The sequence below is a fragment of the Thamnophis sirtalis genome, unplaced genomic scaffold (assembly GCF_051295495.1).
Source record: "Thamnophis sirtalis isolate CommonGarterSnake01/CBP01778 unplaced genomic scaffold, rThaSir2_p1.2 scaffold_5, whole genome shotgun sequence".
Taxonomy (NCBI): Eukaryota; Metazoa; Chordata; class Lepidosauria; order Squamata; family Natricidae; genus Thamnophis; species Thamnophis sirtalis.
The window spans coordinates 106,189,342-106,210,222 of NW_028261385.1; the positions used below are offsets into that span (position 1 = coordinate 106,189,342).

At 42.5% G+C, this 20,881-nt stretch overlaps 1 protein-coding gene and 1 pseudogene across 1 annotated transcript; both read right to left on the reverse strand.

Moving 5' to 3' along the window:
• Positions 1-1,081: 1,081 nt before the first annotated feature.
• LOC148045529 (homeobox protein Hox-B5 pseudogene) lies at positions 1,082-1,629 on the reverse strand (annotated as a pseudogene).
• Positions 1,630-6,274: 4,645 nt separating this feature from the next.
• LPAR5 (lysophosphatidic acid receptor 5) lies at positions 6,275-15,674 on the reverse strand. The gene is made up of 2 exons (XM_087716424.1): positions 15,601-15,674; positions 6,275-9,224 (listed from the first exon to the last, which is right to left on the reverse strand). The coding sequence occupies exon 2, from the start codon at positions 8,998-9,000 to the stop codon at positions 7,876-7,878; it is 1,125 nt and encodes a 374-aa protein (XP_087572550.1). The 5' UTR covers positions 9,001-9,224; positions 15,601-15,674; the 3' UTR covers positions 6,275-7,875.
• Between the last annotated feature and the right edge of the window lie 5,207 nt (positions 15,675-20,881).

Consider the following 20,881-nt stretch of genomic DNA (forward strand, 5'->3'; position numbering starts at 1 on the left):
TCAGTGTTTCCTTCCCTTGCAGCTTTCTCTGCAGGCCTCCCCATTGCCTTTCTGGGGATGCTGGCAGAAAAGATTGCAAATGGTGATCATATGATTGCACGGGAACCTGGCAATTGGTTGTAAATTAGGGTGACCAGACGTCCCGCATTTGGCGGGACAGGCACGCCTTCTCATAATTTTTCCCGCGTCCCGGGACATTCCCAAAAGATCCTGCTTAATTTTGGCGCCTTCTTCGACTCGCTCCCCTGCCCATCCGCTGCCGCTTGCATGGGCGGGGTAGCGTAGTGAGTGAGCGGGCGGATGGGTGGGGGAGCGAGCTCGCCTTTCCAGCCCCACTTCCGGACAAACCGTGGGGAAGCCTCTGCGAAAAGAGCCATCTGGGGCTGCCGCTTCTTTTCCGAACTCAGAGTAAGTGATGGGTGGGCGAGTGAGCGGGCGGATGGTGATGGGATCGCTGCCCGCTGCACTGCAGCTGACTCGCCCCGGGCCGGGGGGGCTGGGAGGCTTTGGGCGTCCGGGCGGGAAGAGCGCGGAGGAAGGCAGAGCGGTGCTCGACGCGACTCTGCTACTTCTGCTGGAGGAGCCGCTAGATAGGGAAGGCAGGTGGCGGGGCGGAGCAAGGGAGTGCAAGCGGCGGATCCTGGGCTCATATGCAGACGGAGCTCTCCAGGCACAGGAGCGCTGGAAAAGTGCTCCGCTCATGCACCCACCGGGACGGAACACACTCGCTCACTCGCTCCAGCCCTGACTGCCGGCACGCTAAAGTGCCAGCATGACTTTGAACTGCTGGCTTGCCGCTTGCCTTCCACGTCGGCCCGCGCGGAAGGCAATCCAGCCCTTCAAAGTCATACCGACAGTTTAGAACTCGGCCGCCATTCAGCGAAACATATTTCGCTGAATGGTGGCCGAGGGGCACGCTAAAGTGCCGGCATGACTTTGAAAGTGCTGGCTTGCCGCTTGCCTTCCACGTCGGCCCGTGCGGAGGGCAATCCAGCCCTTCAAAGTCATGCTGGCAGTTTAGAACTCGGCCGGCCGCCGTTCAGCGAAACATGTTGGGTGGGAGACAAGAAGGGGGCAGGCTTTATGTGGCTGGCGTGGAGGTGGCGTTCGGTTCCGTCTGAACTCAGGCGCCGTTGTTGGCTTGAGAACCGCTCTCTTCGGTTCGCAAGGACGCGCTGGTTTTGTCTATTTCGGCAAACGCGGTGACGCTAACTGCACCGACAGAAGCTACTGGTTGGCGTGGGAGGACCCGGCTGTCTTGCCTCCACGGCTTTCGTTGACGCCGCCACTACTGGTGCTGCTTCTGCAAGGGAGGGATTCGGGACAGGACAAGGAGCAGCTGAACGCCTCTCTTAACCTGCTTTCGAGCGCCGCCTGGGCAGAAAAGACATGAGAGCTCTTCCCAACCGCTCCAAATTGGCTGGAGGAGGAGGAGGAGGTGGTGGTGGCTGATCCACTGATGCTCAGATCCATTCCATTGTATTTGTATCCCCCGTAAGAGCCGGCGTGCATGTTGCCTGGATCTCTGTAGGATCCATCCATGGATCTGCCGGCCCCATAATTTAACATCTGATAGTCTGGGGCATTAGGGTAGCGTCCTGAGAATGAATGTACAAAGTAATAACTCATGTGGGTTTGTATCTTGGAGGGCTTGATTTGTGGGGTTTGTGGTGGCCCCCGTGCTTGAGAATTTATGATGTATTAATGAGTTATAGCGGCGGTGCCTCCCCTTCCCCCGCTATGAACACCTCAGCTGGGCAGGCAGGGGTGCTGGGCTTTGCCGGCTTCAGCTCAGCCGCAGTGTCGGTCAGCAAATTTTAAGAAGAGGCACTGGACAGCCGCTTGTCTAAAATGGATAGGATCTCCTGCTTGAAGGACTAGAAGACCTCCAAGGTCCCCTCCAGCTCAATTCTGATTTGACTAGAGCTCTGGTCAACAGTTGCAACACCGACATTGGGGAATGAAGGTTGCAATGGCCATTGCAAGCCACTAAATGGACTTTCCAGCCCCTGTTGTCTTAGAGAAGAATGCAGAATACCGGAGCTGGAGGTCATCTAGTCCAACCCCCTGCTCAAGCAGGAGACCTGACACCATTTCAGGCAAACTGTTGTACATTATCTTTTTCAAAACCTCCTGTGATGGATCACCCACAACTTCTGGAGGGAAGCCGTTCCACTGGTTAATTGTCCTCACTGTTAGGAAATTTCTCCTTAGTTCTAGGTTGCTTCTCTCCCTGGTTAGTTTCCATCAATTGCTTTGGAGCTTTGGAGAATAGGTTGACTCCTTCTTCTTTGGGGCAGCCCCTCAAATATTGGAAGACTGCCATCATGTCACTCCTAGATCTTCTTTTCTATAGACTAGAAATCCACAATTCCTGCAACTGTTCTTCATATATTTTATCCTCTGGTCCCCTAATCATCTTTCTTGCTTTTCTCTGCACTCTTTCCAGAGTCTCCACGTCTTGAGACTGATTGATTGGTTGATCTCAAGTAGCTTCTATCCACCTCAAAGCCACAAAGTGTTTCCTCCAGGCTCTTATCACAGATCACTTATGTTACTAACTTATCAGCTGCAGTTATTCACTTAAGAACTGTCAACTGTGGCAAGAAAGGTGGTATAATGAGCTTAGTGACCAAAGTTACAGTGGCATTGTAAAAAGTGATTGATGACCATTTTTCACACTTAGCGACCATTTTCACACTTAGTGACCGTTGCAGCATCCTCATGGTCACGTGATCAAAATTTTGATGTTTGGCAACAGTTACAATTTATATTTGTAAATTGTAGTTATGTTGAAATAAAAAAAAATTACAATACTATTTTTGCGTTATATGAAAATTTTTGTTGCTCCGTATAAAATTTTTAATCAAGCCCCCCCCCCCCGGTCAAAGGTGTCCCTCTTTACCAATCTGAAAATCTGGTCACCTTATTGTAAATACAAACAGGTTGCCATGCAGCCAAAATTCAGTCATGTGAATTTGGGGGACACAAGGTTTTATGATGACTGGAAGTGTTTTGTGGGCTGTAAAGCATCTGTTGCGACTGTTAAAGGTAAAGGTTCCCCTCGCACATATGTGCTAGTCATTCCTGACTCTAGGGGGCGGTGCTCATCTCCATTTCAAAGCCAAAGAGCCCGCACTGTCCAAAGACGTCTCCGTGGTCATGTGGCTGGTATGACTAAACGCCAAAGGTACACGGAATGCAGTTACTTCCCATCAAGGTGGTCCCTATTTTCTACTTGCACTTTTACATGCTTTCGAACTGCTAGGTTGGCAGAAGGTGGTACAAATAACGGGAGCTCACTCTGTTATGTGGCACTAGGGATTCGAACTGCTGAACTGCTGAACTTTATGAGCAACAAGCTCAGCATCTTAGCCACTTAGCCACTTTGTTATGACTGTTAGCAGTTATTAAACACAGAGAACTATCTGTACTGATAATGGTTTGAGCTGAAGTGATGTTGATTTGAGGATCGAAAAATTGATCTCTGAATCTAAAACTCCCCTTTCTTACACCAAGGTATTTAAAAATGCTAAAAAGCAAATGCAAAAGTTATTTAAAATCCTGTCCTTTTTTTTTCTCAACAACTCATTCTCAATAAATTAGGGGAAGTTTTGAACTGGGATAAAGTAGTTTAGAACCACCTATCCTGCCTCTAGTGAATAAAAATCTATCCTTCTGCATTGTTCCATTCATCACAGGTTTGGATTTTACCCCAAACTGGAATAAGATTCATCTTAGCCTCAATGTATAGAAGGAAGCAACAAAGAGTTTTAAATCTTAAAAGTCATTTGTGTTCAAACCTATTCCATAAGCAAAAGATCTAGGATAGGTGGAAATAAAAGCAGCCAGCTAGACAAAACTTGATATCACTTTAGATGGTGCATTAAGATAAAGGAAAATAAAAGTAAAATTTAGTTAAAGTAAACTACTATGCTTACTGCAGCTTTCTTATGGTGATTGGAAATTTGGAAATTGTTTAACACTTGTGAGAGATCCCAGATTGACAAAATGTGACATTTACAAAAATAAATTTAAAGATTCCATCATGTTGAACTCAACTCTTGCTGAATTCATTTGTGTAGTTTTTTTGGTCAGTTCTGTTTGTTATCAATTTCTTTTTTAAGTTTCTTGACTTTCCAATCTACCTACCAACCTTTGATAAAAAATAATGTTTTGCCTGTAATACTGTACATAATTAACAGAATATCAGAATATTAGAGTTGGAAGGACATTGGAGGTACTTTTCCTCTGAATAATTTTGATGTTGCTCATTATCACAGAAGAAATAAAGCAAAACAAAACAAAACAACCAATGACATGAGCAGGGTCCTGGTAGATCAAATTCTTGACTACCTAATCCAGCAATCTATTCTCACACAGTGGCCAACAACTGCACAAGGAAACCACTAGTCTCCCAGCGGAAGCCTTGGAGGTAGTCACACTGCTATCAAAAATAATTATTGATCCCCATGATTTCCATGACTTGGTCTAACCCCTTTTTTTAAAGCCACCCAAACAGTCAGCACCAGGTTCCATAGGAGTATCCAAAGGCAAATTACATGTGATTTTTCTTCCTTTTGTCTATCCTGATTCTTTCAGGATTTAATTTCATTTAATGGCCTCTGGCCAATATTTTGGAAAGGTGAAAATCATTTCTTCTTGTCTATTTTATCCATACCATATGTAATTTTGTAAAGCTTAATCATGTCCCTTTTCATTTGCCTCTAGACTAAAAAGCTCCAAATGTCTCAATCTTTCTCCATGGGGAAGCTGCTCCAGCCACTTAATCATTTAGTCATCCTCCTCTGAACTTTTTCTAGCTCCATCACATCCTTTTTGAAGTGCAGAGACCAGAACTGCACACAATATTCCAGATATCCCATTTATGTAAAGCCACTATGATATTGGCATCTCCATTTTCACTCCTTTTTTCTTATTACCTTAAATGTGCTATTGGCTTTTTTTAACAGCAGATACACACTCATCGATACCACTGCTTACCATTATTCCTAGAGCTCTTTCCTCATCGGTCACTGCTGGTTCAGATGCCATCCAAATGATGCTGGCCATTATAAAATTTTTAACCACCTTTTGGCCACTAAAAATTAGTTCATTTCAATCACAGATTGAAATGAACTAATTTAATAAACACGTTTTTCAACATTCATCTTTGTTATTTTCAAATTGATGGGATACTCATAGTATCTGAGAAAAGTGTGTATTGTGTAGCTGTAGTAGATAAGCTTCCAAGTCCAGGTCTTCTGAAAACTCTTCTAACACTGAATAAGACTTGGAATAACACTGAATGCATTGACCTACATTAGAAATGCTTCTCAAGCCTGTTGAAAGTTACTTCCGTCTCCAACTCTCACCCTAAGGATTCTGAGCCACCAGGTGGCAGTAGAGGAACAAGACTGACTAAACTTCTGCACTTTGGGGCTTAAGATACTAGTTGTGATTAAGGTTAACTGACGCTCCAATAAAGAACATTTACAAGATCCCAGGGGCATTGATGAAATTGTTTAATTCTATGCAAGTAATATGTACAATCTCTAGTAATTTCATAGGAATTAAATTTATTTATTTTTGTTTGCATTCTGCATAAAGGTTGCAAGAGCAAATCTGATATCACAGAGGAAGTGAATCAAGTGTACCTTTAAATTACAATCTAGAGCCTTATTGAATTCCAATGATATTTTTAAAATTAGCTTCACTCTTTAACTGAAATAACTGTGGACAAACTGCAATTTAAAGCGAGGACAATATCATATTTTTCTGTTCTTTATTCTTAACGCAAATGTACTTTTTCAATATAATTAGGATAAATTTTCTCTAATGCAGTGTCACCTTTGATTCCTATGCTTGATGGCTCTACTATATAGCAACAGCAGAAAAGTTTTTTTAAAAAAACTTAGGCTTCCCAGAAAGACAAATCTGAAAAATCTAGTCTAGCTGTGCAGATCCTAAATATGTTTAACACTGCTTTCTGCCATAATTTCTGCCATGGCTGAAATTAAAGCATTACTTGTTTCCGCCCTCTTCATTACGTTCAGTAATAATACCATAAAAACCCTCACACCATAATTCTGGAACAAGATAAGGTTTCCTTCAAGCCTTGGTAATTTTTTTGATTATTTGAGATATCCTAGTAAGGAGGTTCTGCAAATGCATAGATTTTTCATATTTTTGCCATGAATTAACGTGACCGAACATTGTAAAGATAGTAAAAATATTGACATTATGGAAATCCTGAAGAATAAGACACACAAGCTTGATGTTCAAATTTTTATTTTTGATCAAATTTCTATTTCTTCTTGCATAGTAAGGAGAGATTTGGTGTAGCATATTTCTGAATATTGCTTTGGTGATATTAAAACCAGTTCGTTTACATTCTGGATCTTTGATACTGTGGCATGTTTATAATAAATAAACCATACATCCTACCTTTTCAGATAATACTTCCAGTGAATATTTACTTGGGAAGATGTATGGGTCAAATTACCTACTAAATTAGAAATGGCAGTTTTTTCTCTCTGAAGCATGACTATTGAGGGCATGACATTTTCATACTTCAGAGCCAAAGGTTCCTAGACCTATACTACGTTGTGGAAAATGGGAACAAATACCTTTTTATTGAACCTTATGTTCCAGATGTCATATTGCCCTTTCATGGAAGATTTAAACAGGCTTTTACAAACAACTTGCATAGAACTTTTTATGGCGGCAAGAGATAACATAGAGAAATATAGTGTTTGCATTCAATGTGTGTACAGGGTAGCCCTCAACTTATTACCATAGTTGAGACACAAATGTTGCTGGGCGAGACAGTTGTTAAGTTAATTTTGCTCCATTTTATGACCTTTCTTGCCACAGCAAGAAAGTGAATCACTGCAGTTAAGTTAGTAACATGGTTGTTAAGTGAATCAGACTTCCCCCTTGATTTTATCAGGTCAGAAAAGGTGATCACATGATCCCAGGGCACTCTAATCGTCATAAATATAAATCAGTTGCGAAGTGTCTGACCTTGGGGATGCTGCAATGGTCATAAGTGTGAAAAACAGTCATAAGTCACTTTTTCAGTATCGTTGCAACTTTGAATGGTCACTAAATGAACTTTTATAAGATTACTTGTACTGTGTGCGTGTTTGGGGGAGGAGTTTAATAATAATTCCTGTAAGCTCCACTCTCATCCATAGCAATTGAAGGTTGTCTGTGCAAAAAAAATAAACCCTCATCCTTCTCCAATTCAAATCTTTAAGAGACCATTGAGACTTTGCTGAATGTCTTCTGCCTAGCACTGGGCCTTAAACCAATGTTGAGTCATGCAGGATTTTTTAATTTGGTTGGCTTTTTATTTTAGGTATTTGTAAACAATTTTCCAAAGCTCAAAAAAAAACAAAAAAACCCTGCCATTCTGTCATTAAAATGTAATTATGGAAACAGAAACAGCTAATAAATATATTTGGTGTAAGGTTTTGGAGAAAAGTACAGCAATGGCAATTTGTATTTCTGCAAGCTGTGTGACCCATAGACCACCGTTCTTGGTTCATTCTGATGCCAGTTGCTAAATCAAGTGATAATACACCATAGGGAGCCTGAACTGAACCTGGAAATGAGTGACTTTATCATAAATATCTCATAGCATTCATATGAATATCATACAGCTCTATGGATAGGAAATGGAAAATAAATTTTAAAATCAAGATCAGAAATTGTTCTTGAAATATGAAATGGTCTTACAGTACAGTATATGGCTTTACAGTATTTAAGTGCATCAAGTCTTCTTCATATTTTGTCCAAATGTTTCTGGCAGCCACTTTCTGTAATGCTACTTCATTCCAAAAGCTTGATAGTTTGATAGTTCTCTCATCTCTATATTTCAGAGTCTTCAATGGAGCTTCTCAAGAATATCTTAGGAGAAGCAAAGGGAGCAATTGAATTCTGAACTGGATATTGTTTACTATCCTGCTTAATATTTGCTGCCTTGTAGGAGACAGCTTTTTTGTTTTTTCTTGTTCGAGTCTGAAGGGTTCCCATCTCAAAATCCCAAGCCTGCCCTCTTCTTATTCTCTTCAAAGTATTTTTGAAGCCTTCTGTATTGAAATAATAGATCAAGGGATCCAGGGTACAATTCATACTTGCAAGTAGCATAGCGATGATAAGGGCATTGCGCACTGAAGCCTGTGTGGTTGAATCAGTAACAATCACTTTGGCTTTTATCAGCCCATAAGCTGCTAGGATGGTGTTGTAGGGTACGAAGCAGATGATAAAGATGACCAGATTGACTACAAGCATGCGAATGGTCTTTTCTTGGCGCAGGCTCCGCGACCCACGAGTCTGGCATAGATTCTGAAAAATTCGGATTGAGCAGGCTGTCACAGAGGTCAGAGGGAGGAGAAAGCCAAGAATCTCTGCTAAAATGACCAGACCAAAGATTTTTCCCTGCCACAAGTCCTTACTGAAGTTTTCAAAGCACACAATGATTTCAATTTTTTTAAGGTTAGAATTTGTCCCACTTTTCTTAATACATGAAGTTCCCTTGTGGATTATAGCAACTGGAACAGAGCCTATCAGGATTAGTACCCAAACCACACAGCAGAGCAGCCTGGCTACTTTGGGACGCCGGAGGTGGCGCCAGCGTAGCGGGTGGACAATAGCAACAAAGCGGTCCAAGTTGATGCACATCAGGAAAATGCAACTACCGTACATATTTATTTGGAAAAGCGAACCCGAGACTTGACAAAGGAAACTTCCAAAGGGCCATTCCCCCATGTAATAGTAATATATACGGAAGGGCAAAGATATGGTGAAAAGGAGGTCACTCGTAATCAAGTTACACATGTAGATGGCCACCACTGACTTGAGCTTCAGATAGTACAAGAAGATCAAGAGGGACGCAACATTGAGACATAAGCCTGCTATGAAGATCAAGCTGTATCCAATCAACTGCAATTGGTGAATGTCATCAGGACAGTCAGTAACATTGGCAGTTGACATGCCTGGAAATCACCTGAAAGGAAGACTTTGATAGATCTGGTTAAGATTCTGGCAGAAGCAGAGATTACAAGAGACCAAAAAAGGGCCTAGAATTGAAGTTAGTGCTCATCCTTCTATTCCTTAATTCAAATGGTGGTCCTAACTCTTTGACTTGAAGTTCCAGGCTTCACAATCCATCAGAGTCCAGGAGGTTTAGGGCCATTCTCTGTCACAGAACGGTGAGTCTAGAGAAAAAAAAGAGAAAAAGTGCTTTATTATAGCATTCTGAAAAAGCAAAAGCATTAAATCTCCAAAGAATGAAATGGCCCCTAAATTAGAGTCAGTTTGGTGTAGTGGCTAAGGCACCAATCTAGAAACTTCCACTCTTCCTTAGGCACAAAGCCAGATGGGTGACCTTGGATCAGTTCTTCTTTTTCAACCCTAGGAAACAGGCAGTGGAAATCTTACCAAGAAAACTTCAGGCAGTCACAGGGAGTCAACAATGTCTTGAAGGCATCAAAAAAACAAACCACCTTAAATTTTAAAAATAAATTGTGGGCAAAACTAAAAATTATGGAAAGTGAAATCAAAAGTAGATTGTATGTATGTTTGTATGTATGTATCAGTGACGTGCGGTGAGGTTTATGGCTGGTGAGGCAAAAAGAAAGAAAGCAGCTTTTGGCCACCCTGCCACTATGTCTGACATAGAGGCGTCCCACCTCTATGTCGGACATAGCGCGGGGCGGCCAAAAGCCACTTTCTAGAAAGAAAGAAAGTGCCAGCCTGCCAGCAGAGGCGGGTAAAATACCCGCCTCTGCTGGCGGACTTCCCCGACACAGAGAAAGAAAGCTGGCGGGCACACACACACACACAAATTACTTACAATTACTTACAAATTACATTAATTTTGAATTCCTCCCCCTCCCTGCGACCCACATATCTTTTCCAACTGTTTCACAATCACAGAGGATTTCAACTCTGCTCTTGCCTGCCATGATGAAAATGTAAAAATATAAAAGGAAAAAGGCAAGAGCTGCTGAGGTCAGGCTGGGCTAGCTGCTGCCAGAATCCCCAATGGATGACTCTGCTTAACTGTTTAAAAAACCCTCTAAAAAAAAAACGCCCTCTACAGGAGGAGGTGAGAGAACCAAGTGCCTCATCTACATAAGGAATTTTTCGGCTTTTAACCCTTGCTTAACTCTGCTCGAGTGTTCAAAAAGTCAGACTAAATGAGGCATGTGGTTCTCCCGCCTCCTCCTGTAGAGGGCACTTTTTTTAGAGGCTTTTTAAAACAGTTAAGCACTAAGCAGAGTCATCCACTGTGGCAGCAACTACCTCAGCCTTTTTCCTTTTATTTTTTCTTTTCTTTTCATGATGACAGTGGTGAGGCCCTGCCTCCCCTGCCTCCCCGTCACTGATATGTATGTATGTATTTATGCATGCATGTATGTATGTATCTATGTATTTATTTATTTATTTATTTCTGCAGGTATTTATCTATTTTTGTCTGCTAATTTTGGAGCTAACTATCTGTTACATGCACCCAGGATTGACATATTCTAAATAACAGAGTTATTATATAAGGTGGGTTTCAGCTGACAGCAGCAGGGGAGGAATAGCAAACCTGCTGTACCAATTTGGAACCAGCTTTGAAGTTCTATAGAAATGGCTGGTTTTGATAGATAAATGTGGTTTTTATTCTTCTTTTCTGGCTCCATTGTTTTTGAAACAAAGCTGATGTTTGCTTTGCAATATTATAATTCTGCTGAACTTGTGGGCAGTCATTTTCCTATTTGCAAAAACTTTTTTTTCATGCACAGACATGGGGGGGGGGGAGACAGAGAAGAGAGAGAGTTAGTTAGTTAGTTAGTTAGTTAGTTAGTTAGTTAGTTTCTGGGCTTCTACTGTTCTAGCAAGTCTTTCAAGGAGAAAAAGGAGAAAGGTGGCTTGATAGTTTGGAGCTGCTTTGGTCTGATAGTTAAGGCACCAGACTAGAAACCAGGAGACCATGAGTTCAAGTCCTATGTTAACCATAAAAACCAGCTGGGTGACTGTGGGCCAGTCACTCTTAGCCCAATGCACCTCACAGATTGCTTATTGTGGGGGAAATAGGAGGAGAAATGTGTATTGAATACGGTCACTGCCTTGTATTTGTAAAAATAATAAAGGTAGGATACAAATACAATAAAAAACAGTTTTTTTAAATAATTTATTTATTTTTATTAGTAAAAGAAAAATACAACAATCAATAACTTGTAAAAGACAATACAACATCCACCACTGTTTTGCTTTACATTTGACTACGTTTCGAGATATTCCCATAATATCAAAATCATTATAGACATCAAAGGTTAGGTATCTTCTTCCCTCCCTCCCTCTTTCCTTCCCTCGTTTCTTCTTTTCCACTCCCCTCTCTTCCCTCCCCCCTTGCCTCCTTCCCTCCTACCTTCCTTCCCTCCCTTCTTTTCTCCTTTTCTCCTTTTCTTCCCCCTCCCCTTCCTCTCTCCATCCCCCCTCCTTCTCACATACCTTCCCTCCTTCCTTTCCTCCTTCCCTCCTTCCTTTCTTTTCTCTTAACTTCCCTCCTTTCTTCCCTCCTTCCTTCCTTCCTTTCTACTCTCCTTCTCTCCTTCCTTCCCTCCCTCTTTCCCTCCTTGCTACCCTCTCCTCTTCCCTCCCTCCTTCCTCCCCCACTTTCTTCTCTTTCTTCTCTCCTTCTTTCTTCCCTTCTCTCCTTTCTCTTCCTCTTTTTTATCCTTCCCCTCTTCTTCTGCCTTTCCTGCTCCTCTCCTTTCTCCTCTCCATCCTGACTTTCCTACTACCCCCCCTCCCTCCACGCTAACCTTTGTTGCATTTACATATTTTCCTCTACTTAGGACGACCTGGTTCTCTTTTTCTTTCCTTGTTTAAAAAAGGCAAGGTTTACAAAATGCGAGATGGAGAGTTATTTTTATCTTCCATTACTCATCTCATCTTACCTAAAATGAAACTTGATTGCTAATTCCATGCAGGTAGTTGTAACGGATTTCCTATCAGCTTTTTAAGTTTTTCCAACATTGTGGTCTAGCAGAGTTGCTCAACGGTGAGTTCTCACCCCTAATACATTTCTCCTCTCAGTTATCTCTCAATTTTTGTATGTTATTCGTTTGGGTTATTACTTGAATCGTATTGAGTTAGTCAGCTATCTCTTTTTATGTCTAAGTCTTCACTGACTCATCAAGCCATTTGTACAGCTTCTCCCAGACTTTATAAAAGTCTGTATCTTCTTTATCGTTAATCCGCATCGTCAGTTTGTTCATTTCTGCTAATTCTAAGATTTTATTCATCACCATAGTGCTAGTGGGGGCATTTTCACTCTTCCAGCACTGTGCGTAAGCAATCCTTGCCGCTGTCAAAATATGGACGAGGAGGTATTGATTGGTTTTACATATTTTTTCATCTGTTATCCCTAATAGGAAGGTTTCCGGCTTGAGACATAATTTAATTGACAGGATTCCGTTCAGCCATCTTAGTGTTTGCTTCCAATACGTTTTGGCAACCAGACACATCCACCACATATGGTAGTATGTGCCCAGCATTGTTTTACATTTCCAGCATTTGGCCGACACTTTTGAAGAAATTTTTGCCAGTCTTGTCGGAGGAAGATGCCAGCGGTAGAACATTTTGTATATATTTTCTTTATAGGCTGTTGATTTTGTCAATTTCAGGTTCCATTCCCAGACCCTTTCCCAGTCATCTAGGTCTATTGTGTGGCCGATGTTTTGGGCCCAGGTTACCATGACTTTTTTTACTCTTTCTGCTTCCATTTTTCGAATCAGTAAGCAGTTGTATATTTTCGAAATTAATTTCTCATCTGGTCCAATTAAAATTTTATCTAATTCCTGGTTCTTGTTCTGGAAGCCAAATTGTGCTAGATCTAATTTATGTTTATTTTGAATTTGAAGATATGGCCACCAATCAATGTTTATTCCCTTTTCAGCCAAATTTTCCCTAGGGTATAGTTTATTTTGATCATCTAGCAGCTATTGGTAGATAACAATTTTATCAAAATTTATCAAATTCGGGTATATCAGGGCTTCCGTCGGAGCATTCGCTGGCTGGGGAATTCTGGGAGTTGAAGTCCGGACATCTTCAAGGTGCCAAGGTTGAGAAACACTGTTCTAGGAGGATAAAGCAATCTGTGCTTGATGAAACCAGGAAGCCATTATTCTCTACCTTGCCTACTTTAAGCATTTCCCTCCATGCAGAAACAGGCAAGAAGTGGTTTTTACCCCCCTTTTCCTGCATTTGAAGCAACTTCCAGGTGCTTCAAATGAAATATCTGCTAGCACAGCTTTTACCAGCTTTCATCAGCCTACTCCTTGGGCTTGGTTGAAGGGAAAAAGCAGACTTGCAGGAAATCCGGATGGAGCCGTTAGGAGCACAGTCCTTGTTGCTTAGATCTCGTAATGTAAAGTAGAAAAGTGAAGGGCATTGAAGCAGAATCAAGCTTCCCAGTACTGCAGATAATATACGTATGTCAAAGAAGGAGGCAGCTTGGGAGGTTGTATCTTCAGGAGTTGTTTGAATGAGAATGAGGAAGCTCTGATCACTGGGGTTTCCATCAATTAGCAGAGAGGCCAAAGGGTGAAGTCCTGCTGATTTGCTGTGCTGGCAGAAAACTTCAAAATGCACGCCAGGAAAGGTTGATGAGTTAATAACCTAATTAGAAGCCTTTGGTCTGTCCCAGTTATTATATAGTGACACTTACTCAAGAGGGCATAGGTTAAATCTGAGGTTTTTTTACCGTATTACATGGCATAATAATGACTTGATGTTATTCATTGGTTTTAAATAGTTTACAATTTGATGGGGTTTACTTAGTTTCAGATCCTCTGTAGTGGCTAACAAATCTAACAGCTTTCCTGATTACATTTGAAGAAGTGAGTTGTAGCTCATGAAACCTTAAGTGTTCTTATTTATATACATATACATATACATTGTATGTATGTATGTATGTATGTATATATGTATGTATGTATGAATGTATGTATGTATGTATTTACCGTGTTTCCCCGAAAATACGACCTGTCCCGAAACTAATGCCTTGCCACATTTTTTGCGTGGGCAAAAATATAAGCCCACCCCTGAAAATAAACCCCCTGGACAACCCTCCCTCCGGCCAGGCAGAGCACTGGTCACCGACCTAGCGGTATCCTGAAGGCGCCCAACAATGTGAGCGCCTTCCCCCCGGCTCCCGTGGCTTGGCGCCTTCAGGATACCGCTAGGTTGGTGAGCGGTGCTCTGCCTAGCCAGAGGGGAGAGTTGCCAGGCGGCTGCTCCCTTGCGAGCAGGCTCCCAAAGAGCCGGGCACAGTCTCAGGGGCGAAGCAGTCATGAGGTAACCACGCTCACGAGCAGCCGCCCCTCTCCAGCCGGGCAGAGCGCCATTCACTGACCTCACTAAGGCACCAAGTCACGTGGCTCTCTGCCTGCCCCCCAGCTCCCGCGGCTTGGCACATTCAGGATACCCCCTAAGTCAGCATCTGCCCGGCTGAAGAGGGGGGTTGCACAAGCACCTGTTCCACCCCCAGCCTCATCAAGCCCTTGCACAGCTCTCCCAGCGCCGCTTGCCGCCGCCACGCTCCGAGCATAACTTCCAAACTCCAAAAATCGGCTCTCTATGGTGGGCCGGCTGCTGGAAGACTCTCTGTCCGGAAGATTCTCTGTCCGGTAGCCAGCCCACCATAGAGAGCACTCCTAGAGTGGCCGATGCTGGATGACTCGGCCCTGATTTTTGGAGTTTGGAAGTTGTGCTCGGATCGTGGCGGCGGCAAGCGGTGGTGGTGCCCTGGGAGAGCTGCACAAAGGCATGATGAGGCTGGGGGCAGAACAGGCACTCGCGCAACCCCCCTCTCCAGCCAGGCAGAACTCCATGCACTGACCTAGGGGGTATCCTGAATGTGCCAAGCCGCAGGAGCTGGGGAGCAAGCAGAGCGCCACATGGCTTGGCGCCTTAGTGATACCCCCTAAGTCAGTGAATGGTGCTCTGCCTGGATGGAGAGGGGATTTGCTGGGCGGCTGCTCGTGAGCGTAGTTACCTCATGACTGCTTTGCTCCTGAGGCTATGCCCGGCTCTTCGGTAGTCCACTCGCAAGGGAGCAGCCGCCCGGCAACCCCAAAACAATAAGCCCTCCCTGATAATAAGCCCAAAGCCATATTTTGTAGGGCAAAAGAAAATAAGACCCTGTTGTATTTTCGGGAAAACACAATATGTATAGGAATTTATGGAAAATGTGCTACTAGATCATGATTTATTTATTTTTGCCAGAGGTTAGACAGTGGTGGGTTCTTACCAGTTCGGACCAGTTCGGTCGAACCAGTAGTGGTTTGGTGGCCTGGATTGCTGGAACCGGCAATGACCCAGGCCTGTCACATCCCCAAACCGGTTCTCCGGGCAGCACCATCAGCACCATCTTGTTTTTAAGCTTTGGTGCATGTACAGAACAATTTTATTGCACTGTGCATTTGCGCACAGTACACATCAAATGTGCACATGTGTGCAGCACGTCCACAAACAAAATGGCAGTAGCACTTGCTGGAACCCATCCCTGAGCATAGACTAGCATGGTCCTCCTTCTACCTGTTCACTAGATGGAACACAATTCTGCTGAATCTCTCTCCTTCCAATGAAGATTACTGATTGCCACAGGGACATGGATGACTGAAACAAGAGAAAATTGATATTATCTCACAGTAACCGCTTGCTGAACAGAACCTGGAGTTCTTCCACTTTCACTTGTCAGTACCCCTTTATAAGCAATACGGCTTACATTTTCTTAAGCAATATTCTACGTCAGGTGTATTTCAAGCAAAAAGGAACTAGCTTGTCTAACTAACTAAATCTCAGAAGCAAGGTTGGGGCTGGCAATTAACTTGGGGTGAGGCCACCCTTTCATCACCAAGTACTTTATGTTTTTGATTCTCTTTACGTATCTTGATGTAAGGGAAAGCTGGCTGCCATTTAGTGGACACAAATGGAACACCCATCTCTTATTTTGCAGAGTTTTGTAAATGCTTATTCTTTTTTCCCCCCGGCTCAGTGATTTCCCTTAAATAAGCTCCCTTCTACTTCATGTAAGGTACAGGGAGAGAAGCTGGTTTGAACGAATCAGACCAGCCTACTGCCTGGGTTAGAGTGATCCTTGAGGACAAGGCTAAGAGATTGAAGGAAGGGGGCATATCTGCACCATTCTAAAGTGTCCCATTGATGTAGGGCTAATCTAGTCCTTTGGAAGCACCTGACTACAACACCAAATGAATGGTCAGTAGAGCACAAAACACAAAGCACATTCAAGGTAACTGCTGCTTAAAGGGGAAAGCATTGCTTTAAAGTGGAATAGCTATGGATGACTTAAGATAAGGGTTGGGGTGCGTATAAGATGGCTACATTGTGCAACATCATAGCAAAAAGAGGCCTTTGGGCTAAAATTGGGGGGCTAGGGCAGTGGTGGGATTCTTTTTTTTTTTTTACTACCGGTTCTGTAGCCATGGCTTGGTGGGCGTGGCATGCTTGGTGGGTGTGGCAGGGAAAGGATGGTGTAAAATCTCCCTTCCCACCCCACTCCAGGGGAAGATTACTGCAAAATCCCCATTCCCTCCTGTTGTGGCCCAGCAGGAGCCGTTGGAGCTGCCACCAGACTCCGACAGCGAGGGGCCCTATGAGTCGGCTCTGGAGGATGTGGAGAACCTTTGAAAGGGTTCCGACTCTGAGCAGGGCGCAGAGAGGCTGGTTGGCCACCAGGAGGCACCTGAGCCTTGGACCAGTGGGGAGGAGACAAGGGAGAGTGAGCTGGAAGCCAGTAGTGAGTTGTTCCTGAATGCACGCCATCGAAGAGCTAATAGGCGTCAGGAACAATTGCGCAATTACAGGAGGTGATTGCACTCAGCTGGTGGTCATTAGGCTCCTCTCCAGACTATAAAAAGCTACTTGTGCACATGCCCCTCTTTGCAGAAATCAACACAGAATCGAATGTCGGAGAACTTTGTATCAGCTTCGCAGGCTGGATTGCTGCCAAGCCTTATCTGTGTTTATTGCTGCCCAAGCTTGTCTGTGCTGGATTGCTGCCAAGGACCTGTTTGTCTGTTAATTAAATGCCATAATTTATCTCTGGCTCAGAGTGTGCTTTGGCGTAGAACAGGGGGGTGGGGGTCAGAACACCTCCCAATCAACTGGGACTGAGAATAGATGGGGCGGGGCCAGTCAGAGGTGGTATTTACTGGTTCTCCGAATTACTCAAAATTTCTGCTACTGGTTCTCCAGAACTGGTCAGAACCTCCTGAATACCACCTCTGGGCTAGGGGCAGGTAAAATATTTATTTAAAAAAAAGCTTTTTGAAGAGTTTTTTTCCAGAATATAGGACCAAAGGAACAACTTGAAATATCCATTTGCTTGTAAATATAGTATTTTGAGATATTTACATTTTTTGCCCAATCCCTGATGTTTATTTTGTGTGATACTTAACAATGGCGTTCTCTCCTTTCATGCTATTATTTGGGCATTAACTGTACATATCTGCAAATTTTAATTGGATGTCAAGAGACTGAATTACATTGTTCTTATTCCATATTACTAAGTATGAAGCATCCTGTGTAATGGATCAATAAATAAAATTAAATGAATGAGAAGCATCTACCACTACCAGTGCCCTATTCAATATATCAATTATCTCAGGAATGATCAGCCAAAAACATGCATGGGTTGGTCATGTATGTACAGATGTACTATATACTTTGAAATGTGGAACTGCACAGAAAAGTTTCAGTAGTATGAAAACAATCTTGGACATGAGAAACTTGTATCTCACCAAAATAGGCAGAAGATTTAATGATATAACAACAATATTGAGAATAAGCAACTTAGTCTTGTTGCCTAAAAGCATCTGGAACATGGCAGGGGTAACATTTAAAACAGGTCTTAATGATTAATCAGTTCAGCACTTTTAGCAAATACACAACTGTTGCTTTATGTAACTTTGTCACAGCCTTTTCCCATGTATGCTTGATAATAAAAAAAATAAAAAAAGAACACTGGGAGAATATTAGAAGGATACTGAAGAAGATGCATTGAGACTAGTATATCAGGAAGGCTTACTGAGTATTGGAGAGACCAAACTGGCCTACCAGAAAGACCAAATGAAGAGAAGAAAAGAGACATGGAAAGACAAAGCTTTACATGGCCAGTACATTTTTAAAAAATGTATTTGAGCATCACTTGAACACCATCAGCACCGAGAAATTCACCATCGGTCTATGGCAAAGGACAGCAGTACTTGGAACAGCTGCAATTATATCTCTAACACAATCAAACATCAACATCTGCCTATCCCTGGTGCTTGGGGAGGATTCAATAGATGGATAAAAATGCCAAATCCAGTCCAAACATCTGGCTGACTGTATGACCAACCATAACACTAAAGTTGGCAAAGTTTTTCTTTGTTTACTAACATGTTTTCATGTTAGTAAAAAAAAAACAACCCAAGAAATCCAAGAAATGAAAGCTTTAATGATACAAAACTGACTGCATTTGAATGATCTATTTTTGTTTTAAACTCTCGCACAATCCAGTGTGAAAAACCCAAATTTATATAATACTCTCATGTTCTTTGCCCACATTTTTCCAACATAGCAAAGCAGCAATAAGGAAGCTGTTCCTTTGCTGGATTTTTGTTTGCTCTGCAGCAGTACAAGAGAAATCCTGTCCAAATAAAAAGAGCAACTATCTCTGAGAAAAGGGTTTACTAAACCTGAGCAGAATCCTTCCTCAGTTTTGTGCACAAAATTCTCTATAAGTATGAATATTTCACATTTTTTACCTCAGAATAATCACTACTCATTTTTCACAACTGGGATGCAGAGAACAAAATCAGATACAAGATACAATCAGATACGATATTGATCACTCACAGTGTACTACTTAATCTCTACTCGTAACATATGTATCTTCTAATCTCTAATTTAAGTTTGATTGCAGAAACCATATCTCAAACATGATCACACACAAATGGTGGCCCCATTGGTTTGATCCAGATGACAAATTTGGTCTGAAGTTTTCCTCTTTCCCAATCACCCCAATTTCTTGATTACCTTGATGTCAAAAAGGTTTAACTACCATTTATCAGATCTAATTCTGTGCCCATTTTCTCTCACACTCCAAGTCCTTTACCTTTTTCTTTCCTTTGGTGCTCCCTTTGTTGGTGGAGTTACAGGCTTTAAATTTCCTCTTTTTAATGCTTGCAACGACTGAAGAGACGTTCGTTCATGAGCAAAAATTCAAAGAAACATCCCAAGCAGTAAAAGAATCGGAGACAAATGGCAACAATTCTCAGTACTAACAAACTTCCCTCGATCTGTCTAATTCTACTTCCTCTCTGATTGTTTCCACTTCTTCCTTCAGATGCATCACTTTGCTTTTTTGTCTCCATTCCATTATTTTCAGCCTCTTTTTGTAATGCAACTAACTAGGTTTTGGTAGGAATGTTCATTTCAGTAGCTAACAAGCCATTTTTCATTAAGGCACACATGAGAGTGAAAGAAGCAGCAACTGTGGACATGTGACAAATAAGGAAGTAGGCTGGTTAAAACATGTACTTACTGTCCCCACTTCACATTTCCTCAAATTTCTACCTTACCTGGAGTAGGGAACAATGCAGAGCAAAGCAAAAACATTAATCATTAGCCAACATCTGTCAGCAACCCTTGAGCTCTGTCTTGGGAGTGTTCCCTAGATGGATATGTCACACAAGCCCAGTACACCAGCGTTTCAGCCTTTCTTTGGTCTTTCTGAAATAATGTGCAGTGTTGCTCTGCACTTAAGAACTTTTCACATCTTGTATCTGTAGTACCACAAGATAGCATTCTCTCCTTTATCCAAATAGCAAGACGGCTCAAGATGTGCTGTGGCAGATAACCCAAACAGTGATAACCAAATCCAATTTGGTTAGAGTTATAATATGGAGACCTAGATTCAAATCCCAACATGCAGTACATATTAAGAAAGTCTCAGTGATCTTGATTGTTCATTTACATACTAAACCAAGTTCAACCAAGTACATGATGGCCTTGAGTCTGTGTGAATCCAGATGTCGGCTTTGTTTGCATACTACAGTGAGCCATCATTTAATATTGACTAAAGTATAGATCAGTGTTTCTCAACCTTGGCGACTTTAAGTCCTGTGGACTTCAACTCCCAGAATTCCCCAGCACAGCTGGCTGGGGAATTCTGGGAGTTGAAGTCCACAGGACTTAAAGTCGCCAAAGTTGAGAAACACTGGTATAGATGGTTGATTTTAGGTATATCATAAACTATTTGAAAGGGATGCGGTGGCTCAGTGGCTAAGAGTTGAGCTTGTCGATCAGAAAGGTCAGCAGTTCGGTGGTCTGCATCCCTAGTGCCGCATAACAGAGTGAGCTCCTGTTCTTCGTCCCAGCTTCTGCCAGCCTAACAGTTTGAAAGCATGTAAAAAATGGAAGTAGAAAAATAGGAACCACCTTTGGTGGGAAGGTAAGAGCATTCCATGCGCCTTCAGCGTTTAGTCATGCGGGCCACATGACCATGGAGATGTCTTCGGACAGCACTGGCTCTTCAGCTTTGAAATGGAGATGAGCACTGCCCCCTAGAGTTGTGAACGACTAGCACATACATGTAAGGGGAAACTTTACCTTTTTAAACTATGGTTTATAAACCACAAGGCTGGGTTCATACAATATGCCAAGCTAAAACAAAGAAGCCAAAATTTTATTTAGCGTGACATGTAAATCAGATTGAGATGGGAGGAGGAAAGAGATTTTCTTAGGATTCAGTCTTAATCTGTTTTACACATACTCCCAAAAGTGTTCACCGGTCTCCTTCAGGCAGGCAGTA

Excerpts from the sequence above, each read along its gene's own strand:
- LPAR5 (XM_087716424.1), bottom strand. The coding sequence starts at position 9,000 with ATGTCAACTGCCAATGTTACTGACTGTCCTGATGACATTCACCAATTG.